This window comes from Scyliorhinus canicula, chromosome 8, assembly GCF_902713615.1.
Source record: "Scyliorhinus canicula chromosome 8, sScyCan1.1, whole genome shotgun sequence".
Taxonomy (NCBI): domain Eukaryota; kingdom Metazoa; phylum Chordata; class Chondrichthyes; order Carcharhiniformes; family Scyliorhinidae; genus Scyliorhinus; species Scyliorhinus canicula.
Window position 1 is genome coordinate 131,584,725 of NC_052153.1, and position 20,760 is coordinate 131,605,484.

A 20,760-nucleotide genomic window follows, 5' to 3' on the forward strand; every position below is an offset into this window, starting at 1 on the left:
CTCAATTGGCTCTGTTTTATTACCTTGCTCTAGAGTCACCAGGTATCTTTATGATACCACCACGAGGTTCAAGTTCAAGTGCTGATCAACTCAATACACCAGTTAGTAAGGTTCAAATCAAAACACAATTATTATATACACAATCAACCACTACTCATGCATAAATACTACAAAACTAAGCTACTTCTACCACTACAGGCCAATACTTATCTTCTGGAAAAGGAACCCACTAGGTCAGGGAACAATGGCCTCTTGTTCGTCCTGAGTCTGCAGACTTCCAGCTGGTATGGACTAAGGTTTAGGAGCGCCTATCTCGTAGCGTGCGTTGACTGGACACTTACTTGTTGGTGCAGCTGCTAGGCAGGTCTCTGTCAAGGGTTGTTTCGAGCTGCTGGGAGACCCTGCCAAGAAGGACGAGTTGAACTTGGGGCCTCTATTTTATAGGCCCCAGGGGCATCGCGCCCTTTTGGGCGGACCCCGTACCTGACTCCAATCGATTGGACCACGTACCCCAATACTGGGGCTGTTTCCTGATCTCGGGGGCGGTTCTTGGGTGCTCGTTAGCTTCTTTTGTCTTGGACTCCTGCTGGCGCCGAGGAGTCTGGCTTTACCTTGGTCATCCTTAATTGTATCTATTGTGCCTGGGAATTGCTCATTTAATATGTATGGCTGCTGGTTTCAGTGCTGTCTGCTTTCTGCAGACCGAATACACAGAAGAACTCTGCAAACTGCTTGTTTTCTGATACTGTCCGTTTTTCCCTGCGTTCTTTGCGAATCTCCATTTTAACTCGGGCAGTGGCCAACCCAGGTGGCTACACTAGGCAACATCCTGGTGAACCTCCTCTGCACCCTCTCTAAAGCATCCACATCCTTCTGGTAATGTGGCGACCAGAACTGCACGCAGTATTCCAAATGTGGCCCAACCAAAGCCCTATACAACTGTAACATGACCTGCCGACTCTTGTACTCAATACCCCGTCCGATGAAGGCAAGCATGCTGTATGCCTTCTTGACAACTCTATCAACCTGCGTTGCCACCTTCAGGGTACAATGGACCTGAATTCCCAGATCTCTCTGTACATCATTTTTCCCCAGGACTCTTCCATTGACCATATAGTACGCTCTTGAATTTGATCTTCCAAAATGCATCACCTCGCATTTGCCTGGATTGAACTCCATCTGCCATTTCTCTGCCCAACTCTCCAATCTATCTATATTTTGCTGTATTCTCTGACAGTCCTCCTCTCTATCTGCAACTCCACCAATCTTAGTATCATCTGCAAACTTGCTAATCAGACCACCTATACCTTCCTCCAGGTCATTTATGTATATCACAAACAACAGTGGTCCGAGCATGGATCCCTGTGGAAAACCACTAGTCACCCTTCTCCATATTGAGACACTCCCTTCCACCACTACTCTCTGTCTCCTGTTACCCAACCAGTTCTTTATCCATCTAGCTAGTACACCCTGAACCCCATACGACTTCACTTTAGCCATCAACCTTCCATGGGAAACTTTATCAAACGCCTTACTAAAGTCCATGTATATGACATCTACAGCCCTTCCCTCATCAATTAACTTTGTCACTTCCTCAAAGAATTCTATTAGGTTTGTAAGACATGACCTTCCCTGCACAAAACCATGCTGCCTATCACTGATAAGTCTATTTTCTTCCAGATGTGAATAGATCCTATCCCTCAGTATCTTCTCCAACAGTTTGCCTACCAGTGACGTCAAGCTCACAGGTCTATAATTCCCTGGATTATCCCTGCTACTCTTCTTAAACAAAGGGACAACATTAGCAATTCTCCAGTCCTCCGGGACCTCACCCGTGCTCAAGGATGCTGCAAAGATATCTGTTAAGGCCCCAGCTATTTCGACCCTCGCTTCCCTCAGTAACCTGGGATAGATCCCATCCGGTCCTGGGGACTTGTCCACCTTAATGTCTTTTAGAATACCCAAAACTTTTCCCTTCCGTATGACAACTTGACCTAGAGTATTTAAACATCCATCCCAAGCCGCAACATCCGTCCTGTCCCTCTCCTTGGTGAATACAGATGCAAAGTACTCATTAAGAATCTCACCCATTTCCTCTGACTCCATGCATAAATTCCCTCTTTTGTCTTTGAGTGGGCCAATCCTTTCTCTAGTTACCCTCTTGCTCCTTATACATGAATAAAAGGTTTTGGGATTTTCCTTAACCCTGTTAGCCAAAGATATTTCATGACCCCTTTTAGCCCTCTTTATTGCACGTTTGAGATTCGTCCTACTTTCCCGATATTCCTCCAAAGCTTCATCAGTTTTGAGTTGCCTCGATCTTATGTATGCTTCCTTTTTCATCTTAGCTAGTCTCACAATTTCACCCGTCATCCATGGTTCCCTAATCTTGCTATTTCTATCCCTCATTTTCACAGGGACATGTCTGTCCTGCACTCTAATCAACCTTTCCTTAAAAGACTCCCACATTTCAAATGTGGATTTACCCTTAAACAGCTGCTCCCAATCCACATTCCCTAGCTCCTGCCGAATTTTGTTATACTCTGCCTTTCCCCAATTTAGCACTCTTCCTTTAGGACCACTCTCGTCCTTGTCCATGCGTATTCTAAAACTTACGGAATTGTGATCGCTATTCCCAAAGTAATCACCGACTAAAACTTCAACCACCTGGCCGGGATCATTCCCCAATACCAGGTCCAGTATGGCCCCTTCCCGAGTTGGACTATTTACATACTGCTCTAAAAAACTCTCCTGGATGCTCGTTACAAACTCTGCTCCATCTACGCCTCCAACACTACACGAATCCCATTTAATGCTGGGGAAGTTAAAATCTCCCATCACAACCACCCTATTGCTCCTACATTTTTCTATAATCTGTCTGCATATTTGTACCTCTACTTCATGCTCACTTTTGGGAGGCCTGTAGTAAAGTCCCAACAATGTTACTCCATCCTTCCTATTTCTTAGCTCCACCCATATTGCCTCAGTGCTCGAATCCTCCATAGTCTCCTCCTTAATCACAGCTGTGATATCATCTCTGACTAGTAATGCAACTCCTCCACCCCTTCTACCTCCCTCTCTATCCCTCCTGAAGCATCTATACCCTGGGATATTCAGTTGCCAGTCCTGCCCTTCCCTCAACCAAGTCTCAGTAATACCAATAAACATCATATTCCCAGGTACTAATCCAAGCCCTAAGTTCATCTCCCTTACCTGCTACACTTCTTGCATTAAAACAAATGCACCTCAGACCAGCTGACCCTTTGCGTTCATCATCTCTTCCCTGTCTACTCTTCCCCTTAGTCACATTGAGTTTATTATCTAGTACCTTACTGGCTTTAGTTGCTGCCTCTTTACTGACCTCTAACTTCCTAATCTGGTTCCCATCCCCGTGCCACATTAGTTTAAAACCTCCCCAACAGTGTTAGCAAAAGCACCCCCTAGGACATTGGTTCCAGTCCTGCCCAGGTGTAGACCATCCAGTTTGTAATGGTCCCACCACCCTCGGAACCGGTTCCAATGTCCCAAAAATCTGAACCCCTCCCTCCTGCACCATCTCTCAAGCCACGTATTCATTCTGACTATTCTTGAATTTCTACTCTGACTGTCCCGTGGCACTGGTAGCAATCCAGTGCAGGGCAGGCTTTTTGGGGAAAGGGGCCATTATGGTAGATTTGACGAAGAGGGGGACAACTGAGGAAAAAGAACCATTAACAACATGAAATAACATAGGAGTCAGGGAGGGAAGTTGATTTCTCAGCATTTTTGTGGGAATAGGATTGAGGGAGTAGGATGTGGGTCTCACCCAAGATAAGCTTGAAGATGGCATGAGCAGAGATCAGAGAGAATCTAGAAAAATATGCCAAGTTCAGAGCTCCTCAAAGCAGAGGAAGGTTTGGCCTGGTGGGCTGGAAGACCCAGCAAATTCCCTTTATTATGCATCGAACAAAAATTGCTTAAATTAGCCATTCTAAACTGATTAGATGATTGAGTTTCAAAATGTGAATATCCATTCTGAAAACATATTGCTTGTTTTTTTATAGCTATTGATCAAGAGAACTTTGCTGATATTCCGACAAAGGCAAAAAACAATGATGAACAGTCCAAATTGATAGAAGCAATCGTGATGGTGATGACATACTCCAAATCATTGCCCAGATGTCTCAGTATTGTTCTTGATGATTATCTGGACAAATACCAGATGTGGAATCAGTTGTGTTATTTATCAGGTGTGGTATTCCAACATTAGAACATATTTCTCACTTTATTGCTGAAAATATTAATTATAATTTGATTAAGGATCAGAACATATTCACTGACAAAAATTTGCACGTTGATTCTCTTCTCGTGAACAAGTATCTTTTTTAGAATTTCAGTTGCAAAGATAAAACAAACTTTATTGGCTTTGAATTTGTTGTGGAAACAATTATTGGGAAGTGGAAAAAGAATAGCATTTTCTCTCCCTGTATCTTTCTCTCTCTCTCCCCTCCTCTCCCACCACGATTTTGTGCATTGTACCAGAATTATTGTTTAAAATCTGGAAACTAAAGACCAGAGATATGGGCTTGGATGTTACGGCCCTTCCTGCCCAGCAGGATGTTATCGTCCTGCCAAAGTAAATGGTAATTCAAATAGCCTGCTGTATCCACTGGGAGAGGGGAGACACACCAAGGCGTAAAACCCTGGCCATGTCATTTTAGACTAATTTCAATAATGATTGAATGCTTTAAAATTTTGGAATTTTTAAAACAATGAATATGGAAGCCAGTATTGAAATTCATTTTTGATTTTCAAGCTGTGTGGACAATAATGTAAAGAAGTTCAATACAGAAAGGTCCCTCACTTTCTGTAATGCATTAGCAGTGTATAAATGACATATGAAGTTAACTGATCGAAGAAATTTGGGGAAAGTAATTTGCAACTGTTATGGGTCTTTAAATTTCTGACCCAAATTCCTGAGCCTTCCCACATTGCGACTGTTAGGTCCTCAATTTTTACACATACCGGTACATTGGAATATTGCCCATGCTGATTTTCAGCTCCATAACCTCTTTCCAGTAAAACAAAATACATTTCAGCAGATATGTTTATTTCAAAATAAGCCCCGTTTGATTTCAAACAAAATTTGAATATCTGTGCATTGTCTTTGCCAATGTTCTTCCCTCTTCTCCACTTCTATCCTGAAATAAGTAGCTAGAAATCTACTGACATAGCCATCCTGTTAGCCTAGACTGCAGATATGATGGGCATCACAATCAAGCTTAAATCTGCCCTGATAAAAAACAAGAATGCAGTTTCTGGCAGAGTTCACTAGCTGATCAATTCCCCCTCTTTCTCAAGCATGTTGAGACCAATTATAGGTTATCTGTGAGGATTGTGCATAGAGCACTCAAATTAATTAACCAATTACAAATCTGTTAAAGACCTATTAGGCTGGATTTTCCCACAGGTATTGGGACCAATTGGAGCTTCAAAGCAGTGGGACCAGCTCAGCAATCTTCTGGGAGGCCCTCAAACTGCCTACCTCCATGCTCGCCTTCCTATTAAGGACATTGGGTGAGCTCCTCATACTCCGTGTCAGAAGGCCGTGTCAGAAGACCCCCACAGAGGCTCACTTTTGAATCATTTGCAGCAGAAGGGAAACCTGATCGTTTGTTTGGGCCATGGATGGAAACTTTCCAGACAATGGCCCCACTGTTGGGCCATGCCTCCATTGAACTGGCAACTGCTGCACTCAGCAGTCGGGGTGGGAATGGCTGCTCTGTAAAATGACTCCTAATTGTTACATTGACAATGTTAATTGACTGTCCACCTCCATGGAGCGAACTTCCCAGTCTGCCTTTGAAAAACGTCCCAGAGGTAGGAATGTGTAAGCGAGCCGTCCTAATCGACTCACCCTATTTTCCCAGCCCCACAGTCCATGCCTACCACGATGCCGTGAAAATTCAGCCTTTTAAATAATTATTATTTTAATTTCAATTGTCATTTAACCCTATAAGTTGATTTAGACCTCTAGCTACAGCATACATTTATAAGTAGCTGCTTGATATATTACAGTAATAACAGTAGCTAGAGTTTTACAGCATGAAAACAGGCCTTTTTGCCCAACTTGTTCATGCCGCTCAGTTTTTACCACTAAGCTAGTCCCAATTGCCTGCATTTGGCCCATAATCCTCTATACCCAGCTTTCCCATATAACTGTTGTTGTGTTATGTAATTTGGAATAACACAAGCTGCCACCTGATGCAGTTCCGAGCAAAAGATGCTCCAGACTTCGAAATTAGTTCAATGTGTTTTATTGAACAATTAGCACAGTTCTCAATGAGTTCGACTCTCTGCTAATTTAAATGTAGTAACTCAGTCTAACTGAACCAGCCTTGCTCTAAGCCACTTGCTGGGGTGTGATGCTGAGGATACACTCTGTCTCACTCTGTAGATGTTGGTCTGTGGAAAGAGGACGGGTGTGGGTGCCTCATCCTTTTTATAGTGAGATACCACCCCTGAGTGTCCTGACTGCTCATTGGTCGTGTCCTATTCTATGTGTTCATTAGCTGCATGACATCTCCCCTTTTTTTAATGTTTTGTTGGCGTATGTGAATGTATTTACATGTGAATGAGTCTGTCTAACGTGACTGATGGAGGACAACAGAACAGAGCAAATGAAACAAATGTTCACAAATCCAGTCTCTGAGGCTTGTGTCTGATCCTAGTCGACCGCCGGAGAGGTGGCAGAGGGGACGAAGGCTCCTTGACAGGCAGGATGGAAGCCTGACTGGTGGCCTCGTAGTGTGAGGTATCAGGAGGTGGCAATTCAACACATGGGAATGTGGGAGAAAGTGGTTGCGGGCAGGCAACTTTGCGCAGTGCCTGTCGATTCCTTTGCACAATTGAGCCATCAGCCATACGTACAACATAAGAGCGGGGAGCAGCCTATCGAACAACGACAGCGGGAGCAGACCACCTACCATTCGGTATCTGGATCCTGACAGTGTCTGCTAGGGATAGCACGGTCAGATAGGTGGCATGGGTATCATAGCACTGCTTTTGACGGTCTCTGAACTGCTGCATCTTCTGCAGCACCGGGAGGTGATCCAGGTTTGGCAGGGTATGGCTGGAAGCGTTGTCCGCAGATCCCTGTTCATCAGGAGTTGAGCCGGCGACATGCCAGTGGACGTAGTCGCCCTGTACGCGAGCAGTGCAAGGTGTATTTCGGAAGCAGAGTCCGCGGCCTTGCAGATGAGCTGTTTCACAATTTGAATCCCTTTCTCGACTTTTCCATTGGACTGCGGATAGTGCGGACTGGAGGTGACATGCTGGAAATTGTATGACCTGGCAAACGTGGATCATTCTCGACTGTTAAAGCACAGGCCATTGTCGCCCATGACGGTGATTAGGATACCAAGCCTTGAGAACGTCTCCTTACAGGCTTTGATGACGGTCTGCAAGGTGAGGTCTGGGAGCTTCAGCACCTCAGGGTAATTTGAGAAATAGTTGATGATCAATACGTAGTCGTGACCATTCACATGAAAGAGGTCGATGCCAATGCCAACCTTGGACCACGGAGAGGTCACTATGTCATGCTGTTGGAGCGCCTCCTTGCTCTGCGCTGGCTGGAACCGCTGACAGGTAGCACAGTTCAGGACCATGTCCATGATGTCCTGGCTGATGCCGGGCCAGTAGACAGCTTGCCGGGCTCTGCGTCTGCACTTCTCGACGCCCAGGTGTCCCTCATGAATCTGGTAGAGCACCAAGCTCTGGAGACTGAGCAGAATGACAATCCTGTCCAGCTTGAGGAGGATACCATCAATCACCGTCAGGTCATCCTTCACATTGTAAAATTATGGGCACTGCCCTTTCTGACAGCCATTGGTGAGGTTGTGGATAACGGGCTGCAAGAGGGGATCCTTGGCTGTTTGTTTGCTGTAAGCTGTTTTGATACAAGTTTGTACTAAAATAATTTTTTTTTTAAATTAAGGCTCTTAAGTTACCATTTATGGCCACTCAAGTGTCTTTTCCTACCCAGCCTCAATTTGTAGGCTGGCGAGTGTGTGTTAGGGCAGAGCGGAAAACCAAAAAAGAAACAACTCCCCAGGCGCCTTCAGATTTGGGGCGCTGTAGTAGCGCGATCGCTTTAAGAGCACAGGCTCCATGGTCTACGTAACAGACTCAGGAGCAATCGCGCTGGTGCGCGTGAACCCTGACCAATAGGGAGTTTGTGCGGAACCCTGGGAGCAGGGCAGTGTGGGTTCTGGAGCCAAGTGCTAAGACTTATTATACTGTGTTCTGTGCCTGTTACTTAACTGCTTTTGCCTTTCATCAGTAAATCCTTTTGTTAACTACTAGGAGCCTCCACTCTATGTCTCGAGCCACCACAGACCTCCCTCTGGGAGCTACGGCCCTACCTCGCACCTTGCCCCCTTCCTGCCGGCCTACATCCTAATGCAATGACTGCCACCATCTGGAACCCCCAGGGCATCCCCTACCCTCTCTCCCCTGGGACCCACAGGACCCACCTCATGATCAGTCCCGGGATTTAGTTCCAGGCAGAGCGCTGCAGTTCTTCTTCTGGTCACGGTATAGCTGTTCCCGGACAGGTTGCAGAGCTAGCGGCCAATCTGTCAATGACGGAATGAAGTCCCCCCTACTGCCAATCAGATTTTAATTGAGCATAAAATGGCAGTGGGCTTTTGACTGCCATCGGGCCAATTCTGGATGGAGCTTAGTGGTTACCATCCTGAAAGTTCTGCCCAAGCCTCCAGAGCTGAAAATTCCACCCACACTGTTAGCAGAGTGCACGGTTTTAGCTCATGACCTGGAAAAAGCAGAATTTAATGATTTCATTGCATTAAGTGTTGAATATGCAGTACTTTAGAAATAAGGGGCCCTATTTTAACACTGCAAGTATGTGGGTTTTGAATGAATTAAAATATCGTCCAAGGAGACTGTTTACTGTTCCCAAACCTGAAATTGTTGCCCATCTTTGTCTCAATGCAAATGTGAGGTGCTAAAGCAACTGGGACTCAAAGTTGTGATGAAGTTAGATGTGTACTAACAAAAAAAGACTTCCTTTCTCAGAATTCCATTGTGTAAGTAACTTGAATGCACTGTATCCTATTTAACACGTGCAAAAGTTGATTATAATCATCAATTTTCACAGCTGCAAATAAGTCCGAGGTGTTAAGGTGTCTGAACCTCTACATATCCAAAGCAAGCAAGACAGTACTGAAGCAGGTCATCTCCTTAGTTCTCATGTGGCAATCAGTGGAGTATCCTTCTACATATCATCATAAGCAAATGCTTCCAGAAAGTCTGCTCAGTAAAATTCCCAAAGAATGGGATTATATACCAAGGGAATTTAAAAGAAGAGAATCTGGAAAAAGTAAGTGTCTTTTGTTGAAGATAATAAATTAAATATGTGCTTCCTCGTAACAAGTTTAAAAAAAAATTGTTTTCTATAGAATGAAATAAATTATTGTATTAAATTTGTGATCTTCATGAAACAACTTCTTCAAAGCTTATGTTTAAACATTTAGTGAAAATGTTTGCAATACATTTAAAATCAATTTTAGTTTTCCTGAGTCAAATTCATTTTTTGACAGAATATGTTTATTTGTTTATGGGATGTAAGCATTTGTTACCCATTGTTAGTTGCTCTTGAGAAGGTGGTAAACTGCCTTCTTGAACCTTTGCAGTTTTTGTAATGTAGGTGCACCCACAGTGCTGTTCGGGAGGAATTTCCAGGTTTTTAACTTCACAACAGTAAAGGAATAATGGGTCCAAGTCAGGATAGTGTATGGTTTGGAAAGGAACTTGCAGGTGTGCCTTTACATGTTAGTTTGTGACTTGCCTGGGGCCCTCACACAGAACAATTGCACCCCATGATATAATCAGGGTCCATGTACAGAAAATTACACTAATATAAATTTATAAATAAACTTTATTAATTTGCTGTTGGTTTATATGGGGTTGGATGCTCCGTTTTGCCGGCAGCCCGGGGGTTTCCCGACAGCGTGGGGCTGCCCCACAATGGGAAACCCCATTGACCGGCCGGTGTAATAGAGGATCCTGCTGGTGGGTTGAGGCAGAAATGTGGCGTGATGGGGCAGAGAATCCCACCGCTGGATTTAGTTCTGCAAGATATGTTAAGAGTACTAACACTAATTATCATCATTAATATTTTCCTTTCAGATTTGACAGAAGTTGTAGCTCAGGCTGTTTCTGTTGTAATTGGTAATCTGCCTGCAGCAATTGCTTCATTGCCATCAACAATTAAATACCTCTTCAACTTAGCAGAAACAAAACTTCAAAACAACATTCCTGAACTCCGGAAATCATGCCTTCTTTGTTATGTTATGACTATTTGCCAAACCTTAGAAGATGGAAATGCCATAGAGCTTTTGACAAGTGTTACAATAGATCGATGGAGTAAAGATAAACTAGGTTTGTTGAGTGAATGTCTTCAGACCATTATGGGAAAGCAAAAGGAAAGTCCCAAACCAATAATACAGAAGGTCATCAATTGTCTGGAAAAACAGAAACCTAAATGGATTGATGCCCAACTACAAAAAGCAACAGAATTGTGCACAGAAGAGTAAGTGACCGCTGTAATATTCCGCTTTATAACATTGTTCACAAATATATATTTATAAATAGTTTGTCAGTTCCATTCAGTACATTGAAATTTTAATGTAACTAAAGCTACACAATGCTGACTTAAAAAAGTGTTGCAAGTCAATATAATTTTAAAATATATCTGGATGGAGGGGAAGTTATTTCAGTAGACCCATGTTTAATAGTCCTGATTGATTCAAGGATGATCTCAAACCATTCCTTTGTCCTCCTTTAATGACTGGTAATTATATTTAGTTATAATTGTTTCAGAATCTATAAGATGAAAGTACAAGGTTTTATCAATTATCAGTTACCATTGTACAATGTTTTTCTAGTTAACAGCTAAACTAAGTTCTGAAGTGTAGAGTTTGGAGGAACTTGGGGGATGGTTGTAAGGCAGAATTAGAGGTGGTGGGTGCAATTTTGGGAACTGTTGGATCAGGCTGGAAAAGCTGTGTGAAACCTGCAGGCTTCACCTTTTCTCACCTTATTTCATAGCACTCTGCAATTTCAAAGTGCTGTTGAGGGTCACACAGCTGAGGCAGCGAGGCCTGAACATGCCGGCAATGCTAGGATTCCCATTCGCAAAGTTAAATTTAAGCCCCTCCCCTGCACACAGAGATCAGGACCCCCCCCCAAGACAGAAGGGAAGACTAAGGATGAGTAAGCTGGAACCCGACATGGAAGATTAGAATGCAGGCACAGAAGGAGGTGGATAGGAATTGAACTGTGTGGACAAGGTTGTATGCACGCAGAGTCCCGAATATGAGGGGGGTTATGTCAGTGTGGCACAGAGACTCATGGAGAGGCGGGCAGTCTGTATTGTCATCAGTAAAGATGAAACAAGAGAGCTCATTGAAAGACAGTCATAGTCCCTGCTGTGGGGCCAAGAGGTTGGAACAAAAGATTAAAAGCAGTGATGGGGCTTAGTGGACCTCACAGTCAGGGTGGGAGATTAAAGGCAGTACCGGACTCAGTGGATCTGATACTCAGGGTGCGAGATTCATGGTAACCATGGAACTCAGTGGACCAGTCATGGTGAGAGATTAAAGGCAGCTCTTGGGTTCCTTGGATCTCTCAGTTAGGGTGAGAGATTAAAAATAGTCCTGGGGCTCAGAGGAGCTCATAGGGTGAGAGATGGCTTTGTGAGCCATGCTACAGGGCAATGCATGGCATTCATATTGTCATCCTACTCCAGGGAGGAATAAGTTCTGTATGCTCAATTGTAATAAGGTACAGCGTGGTATCGTCAAGATCATACAGTCATTATGATGGGCTTGTCTGGACCAGTACTGGGCTGAATTTGGGATGGTCATGGTTCGGGAAGGCATCTGCATCTTAGAAATTTACAGCACGGAAGGAGGCTATTTGGCCCACCGTGTGTATATCACAGAAGCCATTCTGCTCAATGGCGTTTGACATTGATGTGTAGCCGAATAGATTACAACTCTTCAAGTGCATTTCCAAGTACTTTTCACATGTTATGATGAGTTTTGCCTCTACCATTCTTTCAGGCAATGAGTTCCAGATCCCCACCACCCACTGGGCAAAAATATTTCCCATTGAATTCCCTCTAAACTTTTCATTTCTTAAATGGATTATAATGTTAATCCCTTGTGAGGCTATTCCAGATTGGGAGAATTTCTCTGATAGTGACTCACTTAAGTTCACAAATATTTGTTTGGGTCAGAAGAACTGATCCATCTCTCCCATAAGGAGAGGAATCAGCAAACAATTATTACCTTCTTCCAGATATTTGTATTTAATTACATCAACTAGGTTGTAAATATCCTGCAAACTATAAGGATCCGGGGGTCTCGCTTCAATAATGTATCCCCCATTCAGGGATATTGTTAGAACATCCTGAGCACGGTCAATTCTAGCCCCGCTCGTTACAACACACATTAATTAACCAATAATTCTTATAAAAATATTAATAACAGTAATATTAATTATTGTTTACTTATAACACAAATAATTATGAAATATGCATTAAATATGACCCTTTTAATTGTCCAACCCCCTACCCACACACACAAGACAGGTAAATACAGAGGGAGGGGAAGGCGTGAAAATAATAAGGATGAAGGTCAAAAGATAATGGTTCCAATGGTTTTTCTTTAGAATGCTTTCCTTGCAGCACGCTGGGTGATTAAAGTCCTTTGTTTGCAACCTGTAATGATCTTCTCTGTAGTTTAGAAATATATTGCTCACAGCTTTTCCTGGAGAGGCCCCTTTGCTTCACATCAAACCTTGTTCTCAGTACATGGTTTATTTCCAGGTCTCTGCCTTTTCTGGAGAGAGAGTTGGTTGGTTTACTCCAGCCTTTTCTGGAGAAAGGTTTGGTTGGTTCTCCCCTGCTTGCACAGCCTCTTTTAGTTCTCCTACATTGATTTATCCAGGCTCCCTGCCAGATCAGAAACACAGCCTTTCTGGAGAAAGCGGCAAAGGGAGAGGACAGCAGTCCTTCCTCAGGTCTGCCAGGAGTAAAACTGAAACTAAAACTCAACCGCTGTAGCTCTAAAACATTCCAGTGGGTTCAGATCCAATCATCACCTGTTACCGGGCCCTTTGGGTCCAATTCATTGGTCATTAGCCAAATGAATCAAACAGAGTCATCACCGATGGCGGCCAGTCTCTATCATTGGTGCCAGTCCATCTGCAATCACCAATTTAAATCAGCACAGCCTTCTGGAGCCTTCTGTTTGATTGAAAGGCACAGGCTGCTTTGCCTCCAAGGCACAGGTCCATTAAACTGTTGCTCGTTCTGGGTGAGTGTGCTTTACACTCAATTTGGCTCTGTTTCGTTCCTTAGCTCTAGAGTCGCCAGGTATCGTTAAGATACCGCCACAAGTTTCAAGTTCAAGTTCAGACCAATAACTCCATACAACAGTTAGTAAGTTCAAACAAGACACGTTTATTATAATACAGTTATCTACTAATTATGCATAAATAACTACAAGACTAGGCTAATCCTACCACTAACAGGCCAATACTTATCTGGAATAAGGGAACTGCCGGATCAGGGAACAACGGCCTCTAGCTTTGTCCTGGATCCGCAGGCTTCCAGTTGGTGTGGACTAAAGGGGTCAGGAGTGTCTACTCTCGTAGCGTGCGTTGTGTGACACTTACTTGATGGAGGCTGCTGGCCAGGCCTATCCTCTCCGTGGTCAAGTTCGAGAGCTGCTACAAAGGTGTTCTTGTTGGCAGGGCCGGCAGAGAGAGAGAGCTGGGGTCGGGGTCTCTGTCTTATACCTCTCCCAGGGTCTCACGCCCACCTGGGCGGACCCTCTATACACTCGCAATCGATTGGGTCTCTTCCCAATCGATTGATTTGAATTTCCCCAATAATGGGGCAGTCCCTCGATCACTGGGCGGTTCTTGGGGCTTATTGTTTTGGACTTCTCTTGGCGCGAGAAGTCTGGCCTTCTATTCACTGTAGCGAATTGAGTTAACTTGTTTCCATTGTACCTGGGAATCACCGGGTATCGCCTCATTAGTATGCTAACTTTCACAGTGCTGTCTGGTTTCTGCAGCAGTCAGAATACACAAGTGCTTTTGCAAGCTGCTTGCTTTTGCAACATGTCCATTTTCCCTGCATTCTTTGTAATCTTCCATTTTGTGTTGGGCAGTGGCCGCCCCAGGTGGCTACACTCCCTCCTTGTGATCCTCATCAGAAATCATGAAGGATCACCCAAGTTCGGTGTCTTTGTGTTCCCTGACCTCAACGAGTCCCATGGCCTCTACACTTTCCTCAATTATGGCACAAGATTTTTATCTAACAGTCTCTGGTTGGCGCTATGTCAAAGGGGACATGCATTACTAGGGAACCTCTAACTAACCTTTGTAAACTACACTCCCGTACACATTTAAACATTTTAACTTCCTATCTTTAAAACATTATCATCATTACATTCCATTTCTGGCTCGGCAGTCGAACTCAGAGACACATAATCATTCCAACACATTCCTTTATTTAGATATCAACAACGCAGAAGTAAATCCTTTATTTACATTTCAAGCGTTTCTGGGGTCTGGGGAAATCCGGAAATAGGGGATTGGATCCTATATACTGGGGTACGAGAGCGGTATGCTCTCCTTCGCCATTTCCTTAACCTAAGTGTCTGTACTACGATGCAGAGAACTGCTATCGCCAAAAGTGATTCTACAACATATGATGGGGAGTACCAATTCATAAATTTTGTGCACCAGGTCGGGTCATCGCTGTTCATTACTGGGCTTTGAATAGTCAGTGTTTGGGAAACATTAACGGCCGGGGTGGGGTTAAAGGGATTTCCAGTCGCGCGCAAATGTACAAAAGCGAGGAAGAAAAATTCAATGGCTGTCATCTTTCTTCTCTCTTCTCTTCCTTCTGTTTTCTTTCTTGTTGATCTTGCTCTGATCCTGATATGGTCCCTCCTTCGAACGTCCGAAAGCTAGGGGATCAAGCATAGTATCTGTCAATGATCCGTTTAATACCTTTCATGCTAGTGTATCTGTCCTCTTATTCCAATTGTCCCTTAAATGAATGGCCAAGTCACTCACTGTGACTCCCCTCATTTTTTTTTTCAAAAGAGAATTTAGGACCAGACATACACTTAACAACTGTGCTACTGCGAGCCGTCTCGCAAGTTTTGCGATTTACCATCCCAATGTTCCTGGATGTAAATAGCATAAGGAGTGGCAGCTGAAGGGCTACCTGAAACAAAACAAATGAAGCCAAACTTTAGAAATGAGATATCCGAATGAGTTGCGTATGGGCCGCGACGGGTAAGATTTGAATAGAATCCCCGGGTAGGGCGTGCTGTGCTGTACCCGAGCTTAGCTGACCAGAGGGGGGGGTCCTCAGACAGGGTGGGTCCTCAATGCCGTTTCTCCACTGCCTGAGCGACCTGGAATGAACGGGCATGAATGTGGTCATCGTGGATTTGCAGCCTCTATTCCCAGAATAGAGGGGCACCTAAAAAAAAGGAGGAGCCAAGATGCTCCTAGTGGGGTGAAGGGTGAAGCCTTAAATTGGGCTCCAGACATTGCAGCTGAGTCAAGTTCTCAGAGATATCAGCGGACAAACTAACGTGCATGTGAGGTGGTTACAAGCTTTTCAGTTGAAAGTCGTGTGGCCAATCTCCAAAAACAAACATTAACAAACAAACAAACATCACCAAACATTCTTGCAGGTTCCATCAGAAAGGACACTGTTTATCTCTCAAGCGGTTCCTCTTTTTACATCATCTGGACACCTCAATTCTCTTCATTCTCTGCGAACAGGGTCGCAAAGGGGTTGCCGTATCGGGAGTCAGACTCAGAGTCATCCTCTTCTCCCTTGTATGGATCAGGCATGCAATCATAGCGTGATGTGACCGGGGGTCACTCTCGTCATTTCGGACAAGTCTCCAAGAATTGTCCCTGTGCCAAATCGTGGGGTCTAAATCTGTATGAACGTTGTCGGGGTCGTCATAGTTGGGCGGTGGGGCTGGGTGTGGGTCTGGTGTTTTAATGTAAGTGATCTCCAAATCACTGTAGTCGGGGTTGTAGTTGGTGTGTGTGGGGTCTGTGGTATCAGAGCAGTAGAGAGGCGTGCTGTGGCTGTCGTCAAAGTCACAGTCGCTGTCTCTGCTGTGGCAGCTTGTGGGCGTTTTGGGGCGTGGTCTGAAGTCAATGGGCGGAGTCGAGGTCGAGTCCGATGAGGAGCTGGTCTGTGAGGGGAAGGGTGGAAATGTGTCTCTTGTGGGCGGGGCGTGGTGTTCTGCTGCGTCTAGCAGGACATGGTGTGAGTGGTTGGACTGTATGCCTTTAACTGGTTAATATGGAACCAGGCAGTCTTCCCTTTGGGGTACTTTATCTTGTATACTGAAGGGCTGATTTTGTCTGAAATTGAGTACGGGCCTGAAAATTTTGGGGCCAAAAACGTGCTGGGATTGTAAACAGACAACATTACCTGTTGTCCAACCTGAAATTCTGTGTAATGAACAGTCCTGTCGAAACAAGCCTTGCTCTGTTTCTTTCTCTTTCCCAATTTAACTGCGGCTGCTAACTGAGCCGACCTTACAATTTCAACTAATTGCTTTACTGCTGTCTCGTGCGTGAGGGCCGTCACTTCTGGGCTGGTCATGTCGAGTCCTGAAAGGAATTCAGAACCTTTCATGGGGCGTCCGGTCATGAATGTGTGTGGGGTGAAACCGGTTGAAGATGAAACAGTATTCCGTAAAAACATGGAATGGGAGCACTGAATCCCAAGTTGAATTGTTTTCCTGGACCATCTTTCTAAGGGTCGATTTTAGAGTCCGATTCATGCGTTCCACTATTCCGCTTGACTGGGGGTGATACGCAATGTGGAAATTTTGTTTAATGCCGAATATGGTCAGGACGTTCTTCATGACCCATCCTGTAAAATGAGATCCCTGGTCCGACTCAATACTTCTGGGGAGTCCCCATCTAGTAAAGATGTGGTGCGTTAGGATCTTTGCGGCTGTCTTTGCTGTGTTTGTACGAGATGGGAACGCCTCTACCCATTTCGTAAACGAGCCTATGACCACCAGAACATATTTATAGCCATTCCTGCAAGGGGGCAATGGACCTATAAAATCGATCTGGAGGTTAGTCCAGGGGCCATTAACGGGGCGAGTGTGGCTGAGATGTGCCTTCTTAGAATACCTCTCCGGATTATTCTGTGCACAAATCAAACAGTTCTCTATGTAGTGCATTACATCGTCTCTTAAATTGGGCCACCAACAGAGCTACCTGAGGTGGGCTGTAGTAGGGTCGATCCCTTAATGTCGATGACCATCATGGAATAAGGCAATCATTTGATTCCTGTCCTTCTCAGGAACCACATACAACTTGTCTTTGATAACCACACCCTCGTGTGTGGTCAGAGCGTGTTTAAACTTGTCGTAAGGGGGCAAACACTTTCCTCTACTAATCTCCCTGAGATTGCCTGTACTAGGTCCTCAATGTCTGTCTGTGAGACCTGAACTGAACTCACAGGGGCGCTAGCTGGGGGTGTCCAAAAATGACCTAGCCTGGAACCTGCTTTAGCCAGTGCGTCGGCTTTCACATTTCCAGGGGGGGATGACCGATGGTGGCTTCTAACCTTAATAATGCCATACGTCCTATCCTTTGCCTTCTCTAGGATATGGCGGAGTAATGGGGCTGATGAAAGGGGCTTCCCGTCCGCGGAGACAAAACTTCTTGTCCTCCACAGGGGTAGAAAATCTGTGAGGCTGTTACAGACATACAGACTGTCCGAATATATGTCTGCTGGGCTGGGGAATGAATCTGGGTGGTCCACTATGTATGCTATGGCCGCGAGCTCTGCTGCCTGCGCGCCTAAGTATCCGGGTAACTTTAATGCTATCTCCTCTAGTGCACGTCCCTGCGCATCTTCCACATAAATACTGCATCCTGTAATGCGTTCGCCATCTAAAACTGTGGATGAACCGTCCACATAGATCTTCAAGGGGGCACACGTGTCTGTGTGCTGGGGGCTCTGGCTTGAATTCCCTATCTTCCTGGGGGGCGTCTTAGCAATGAAGGGTCCTGTGTTGTGTAGGGGTGCTACTATCTCGCATTCATGGGGTTGTCCTGGATACTGTAGGTTGTCCGCTAAAAATGTGTGTGTCTTGGTTCGTTTAACTGTTATGTCCCGTCCTTGTAACAGAAGTGTCCATCTAGCTGCTCTTATCTGGCTCACTGAAACGTCCTTCAGTCGTCCGTCTAAAAGTAACTGTGTGGGGGTGTGTTCGGTCAAAATGTTGATGGGGTTGAGTCCGGTAATGTAAGAGAAGTATTGTACTGCCCAGAATACCGCGAGCAGGTGCCTTTCACAGGCTGAAAATCCTTGCTCTACTGGGTCTAACAGTCTTGAGGCATAAGCCACTGGTCGTAGCTGCTCGTGCCGTTCCTGAAGGAGCACGGCCGAGAGGGTCAGATCTGTGCTAGCTACCTCAATTGCATAGGGGGAGAGCGGGTCTGGAACTTGTAGTGCAGGTGCTGCACTAAGGGCTTTCTTTAAATCTTCCACAGCCTCTGTATGCTGCGGAAGCCATTCCCAAGGGGCTCCTTTCTTAAGGAGGTCTGATAGTGGGGCTGCCTTGGTCGCAAAACCATCGATATGGTTCCGACAATACCCAACCAGTCCTAAGAATGACCGGAGGGCTGAAACATTTTGGGGAAGGGGCAATTTGATGATCGAGTCAATTCTTTTGAACTCGATCTCACGTTTGCCGTGTGTGATGATTGTACCCAAATACATCACTTGATTCTCCAATATTTGGGCCTTTCTGGGGTTAACCTTACATCTGATTGAGTTCAGAAGTTCCAGGAGATCAGACAGAAGCGTGATGTGCTCTGCCTTGGTGTCTGTCTGCAGTAATAGGTCGTCCACATACTGTACCAGACATTCGGGTCGGGAAAATTTTGCTAGTCCATTTGCTAGCTGCCGGTGGAAAATGGAGGGGGAATTGTGGAATCCTTGTGGGAGGCATGTCCACGTGTACTGCTGACCTTTGAAAGTGAAGGCAAATTTGTACTGGCACGCTTTTGCCAATGGGATTGACCAAAAGCTGTTGCTAATGTCCAATACCGTGAAATACTTGGAGTTGAGTCCCTGCTTGAGCATGGTCTCGGGACTTGTTGCTACCGCGGGGGCTACTGCGGGGGTAACTTTATTGAGTTCCCGATAATCAATGGTCAGACGCCGTGATCCGTCGGGCTTCCTCACTGGCCAAATTGGGGCATTATTAGTCGAGGCTACTGTCCGTAGTATGCCCTGCTCTAATAAACTCTATAACCTTTCCAATTTCTCCCTCCGCTTCTAGGGGAAATCTATACTGTCTTTGTGGTCTCGGGTCAGGTCCTGTAATCTGAACTTGTCCAGTCATTCTGCCGCAGTCGTACCGGTGACTGTCAAATGCTGTCCTGTGCTTGTTCAAAACTGCCCTAACCTGTTTGTCCGTGCTAAGCATGGTCGGGTTAAAACAATAGTCTCCTACTGTGCTAATCCTATGTTCGTACTCACCTACTGTGAGCGTTGCGGGTGCTCTGTCTGATTTTGCCATTCGCCAGACACACTGATTGACTAGGTCGAACGACAGGCTGAGGACATTCATAAAATCAATGCCCAGTATGTGTTCTGCTGTGTGGGGCAGATCAACTAAAACAACGGGGTGTCTGGTGGAGATATTCCCTAGTTGGATGGGTACAGGGGCTGTAATGGTTCCTTGCTGCGAGTGTCCTGTACAAAACTTCCATGCATCAAAAATGCAACACCAAAAATGAAAGAAAGGGGAAATAAGGGAATAAACAGAAACACACAGGAAGGACCCTTACCGTATGCAAAGACGGTTTCTTAGAATTGTATACAGAATATCACGTGAGATAGATAAGGTAGATAGTCGACATCTTTTCCCCAAGGTAGAGGAGTCTAGAACTAGAGGACATAGGTTTAAGGTGAGAGGGGAGAGATACAAAAGACACCAGAGGGGAATTCTCTTCACACAGAAGGTGGTGAGCATCTGGAACGGGCTGCCATAGGCAGTGGTAGAGGCAGGTACAATTTTGTCCTTGAAAAAGCAGTTAGACAGTTACATGGACAGGATGGATATAGTGGGATATGTGCCAAATGCGGGCAAGTGAGACTAGCTTAGCAATAGAAACTGAGTGGCATGGACAAGCTGGGCCAAATGGCCTGCTCCATGCTGTAAACATCTCTGACTCTATGATATATTTTACTTATCTGAAAAGTAGTTAATTACATCATAATATGAAGGATTATAAAGGGATGCTAAACATTATTTTATTTCTGGGGCGCATTGATGCCTCACGGCGCTGAGGACCGATCCCAGCCCCGGGTCACTGTTCGTGTGGTGTTTGCACATTGTCCCCATGTCTATGTGGGTCTCACCCCCACAACCCAAAGATGTGCAGGATAGGTGGATTGACCACACTAAAATTGCCCTTAATTGGATTTTTAAAAATTAAAACACATCTTTTTTCTAATATAGGATACACAAGTTAAACCTCTAAATGTCACAGTCAAAATATCTTAGAGTGTCCATCAAAATCTGAAATGTTACCTTATATCCACAAGTAGCAAGCCATCTGCTCAGCAAGACACTTTGCAATTAAGAGTAGATTTATCTGACACTG

General features: G+C 44.9%; 1 protein-coding gene across 4 annotated transcripts in view; it reads left to right on the top strand.

The window, feature by feature from the left end:
• The window catches only part of kiaa0825 (KIAA0825 ortholog), a 593,054-nt gene that overhangs the window by 237,941 nt on the left and 334,353 nt on the right, over nt 1-20,760 (top strand). For all 4 annotated transcript variants that reach the window (XM_038805261.1, XM_038805263.1, XM_038805262.1 and 1 more), the window contains exons 14-16: nt 4,044-4,229; nt 9,158-9,379; nt 10,189-10,591. In XM_038805261.1, the coding sequence (XP_038661189.1) occupies nt 4,044-4,229; nt 9,158-9,379; nt 10,189-10,591 (811 nt within the window). The remainder of the gene's footprint in view (nt 1-4,043; nt 4,230-9,157; nt 9,380-10,188; nt 10,592-20,760) is intronic.